This window comes from Silurus meridionalis, chromosome 12, assembly GCF_014805685.1.
Source record: "Silurus meridionalis isolate SWU-2019-XX chromosome 12, ASM1480568v1, whole genome shotgun sequence".
In the NCBI taxonomy this organism is placed as follows: Eukaryota; Metazoa; Chordata; class Actinopteri; order Siluriformes; family Siluridae; genus Silurus; species Silurus meridionalis.
This window is the reverse complement of record NC_060895.1, coordinates 2,726,599-2,729,098: the sequence shown is the minus strand read 5'-3', so window position 1 is coordinate 2,729,098 and position 2,500 is coordinate 2,726,599. Positions and strand designations below refer to the sequence as shown.

The window sequence follows — 2,500 nt, the reverse complement described above, 5'->3', positions numbered from 1 at the left end:
ACCCTGTCCAGATGTTTTCCTGCTCACACTGTGGAGACGAGAAGATTGTAGAATTTGATGTTCAGACGTAAACACACAAATCAAAAAGACGCCAGGCACAAATACACACACTGGAGACTCCTTGTGTACATGTCGGACAGATATCTATTCACAGAGACGTACACACGCTATTAGCAAAAGTATTGGGACACCTGCCTGGTTCCCCTACAAAACATTCCCACTAAGTCAAAGACACAAAACTCTATAGACATCTTTGGATGGATGATACCCCCTGTTTACACATCCAGCTCCATGAAGATATGCTTTCTTTTTTTCCTGCTATAGAGCTTCAACACCAATCCTCACCTCAACCCCATCATCCTTGTGGCTAAACAAAATTCCATAAATCTCCACAGAATCTACTGGAACATCTTCCCAGAAGAGTGGAGCTCATTATAACAGCAAATAAAAACTAAATGTGGAATAAGATCTTTTATGCTCAGATGTTCACAAAACTTTTGACCCTACGGTGTACATAATGCAGTTATGATTCTTAGATTGAGTATACATGCTCCTTATGAATACCTTACTTTCTAGCTACTGACCTGTGTGTGTGTGTGTGTGTGTGTGTGTGTTGGTGTGACAGTGATAACTGGCATCACTATAAGCTGCGGAGGCTGTACTTTGTGTGGATTTGTCGAGAGTTGCAGTGTTTCTATTGGTTTGCTGAACTGCTGTGTAGTTTATATCGCAAGGTAACACACACACACACACACTTTCTTACACACATATATACTTATATATATTTATATATGTGCTGTTTTATCACTTTTTTGCTGGACTTTATCGCCATCTGCTGTTGACAGTAATAACTGCATGTTTTTAATCTATCTATCTATCTATCTATCTATCTATCTATCTATCTATCTATCTATCTATCTATCTATCTATCTATCTATCTATCTATCTGTAGTTGTGGGAGGAGAATCGTCCTGATTTCCTGAATATTCGTCTTTATCTTACTAGTACACACAAGCTACAGGTAACACACACACACACACACACACACACACACACACACACACACACACACACTTTCTTACACATATATACTTATATATATTTATATATGTGCTGTTTTATCACTTTTTTGCTGGACTTTATCGCCATCTGCTGTTGACAGTAATAACTGCATGTTTTTAATCTATCTATCTATCTATCTATCTATCTATCTATCTATCTATCTATCTATCTATCTATCTATCTATCTATCTATCTATCTATCTATCTATCTATCTATCTGTAGTTGTGGGAGGAGAATCGTCCTGATTTCCTGAATATTCGTCTTTATCTTACTAGTACACACAAGCTACAGGTAACACACACACACACACACACACACACACACACACACACACACACACACACACACACACACACACAAATATTATTACGATTTTCTATCAATATTGATTACTAATTGTCACTAATCGTCTCTCTTTCAGCAGAATCTCACTGAGGAAAAGTACCGCCCCCTGAGTTCCAGGCTTGTGATTGGTCGGCCCCGGTGGAAGCATCTTTTTCAAGAGATAGGGAAAGCCAATCAGCAGTAAGCATTGTAACAATTACTAACATAATAGATCTATCAATGTGGACAAAATTGTGTGGACACCTGACCATAAGATGCTCCACCTGATTTGCTCTTATAATAATTTCCACTCTTCTGGGAAGATGTTCCGCTTGATTTTTGTGGAGATGTGTGAGATTTCATTTAGCCATAAGGGTGTTGGGAAAGTCAGGTTCTGATGGAGGTGAGATGTGGAGGCTTGGGGTTCAAATTCATCTTGTTTAATAAGGTCAGAGCTCTACAGTAGGAAGGTCTTCCACATTTTCCAACCTATTGACAGAATATCTTGTTGGCTTTGTGCACAGGGGTATTGTCATGTTGGAACACGTTTGGGGTCTTCTAGTTCAAGTGAAGGAAAATTGACACCTAAAGACATCCTAGATTATGTGCCTCCAAGTTTGAGGTAACACTTTGGAGAGAAACCACATATGGTTTAAAAGTCTGATGTCCCAATACCTTTGTTGTTTTTTTGTTCTGGATTTTGAGAATTAGTGAAATTATTCAAAGTAGAAGATCTCACAAGTACATTTAGGGTCTGATAGCAGTCCAGAACTTAAGAAAATATTGAGGAACCTGTGAAGAACCCTAAAGAATTCAGAGTCATGTACTGACCGACTACGTTTTCGTAAGCTATTTTTTACAATTAATTAAATAACGTTTTTTTTTTTTATCTTTTCGCAGTAAGAAAGTGGGCGTGTTCTGCTGCGGCCCCAAAAGCATCTCCCGAGAGTTACACAAGCTGTGCAACTCGTTCTCGTCCACGACGACTGTCTTCGAGTACAACAAGGAGTCCTTCAGCTAACACCCTCCTGAACTGAACATAAAATCGACCTCAAAAAGTAGGATTTTTCAGGACGTTCACGAAGGAATATTCATTTAGAAACAAAGGGATTT

General features: G+C 38.6%; 1 protein-coding gene across 1 annotated transcript in view; it reads left to right on the top strand.

The window, feature by feature from the left end:
- LOC124394674 (NADPH oxidase 4) overlaps positions 1-2,500 on the top strand; it is a 16,464-nt gene that overhangs the window by 13,199 nt on the left and 765 nt on the right. The window contains 4 exon segments of the mRNA XM_046863051.1: positions 626-734; positions 953-1,021; positions 1,485-1,588; positions 2,288-2,500. The exon segment at positions 2,288-2,500 is cut by the window's right edge and continues 765 nt beyond it. Coding sequence (XP_046719007.1) covers positions 626-734; positions 953-1,021; positions 1,485-1,588; positions 2,288-2,408 — 403 coding nt within the window. The 3' untranslated portion in view covers positions 2,409-2,500.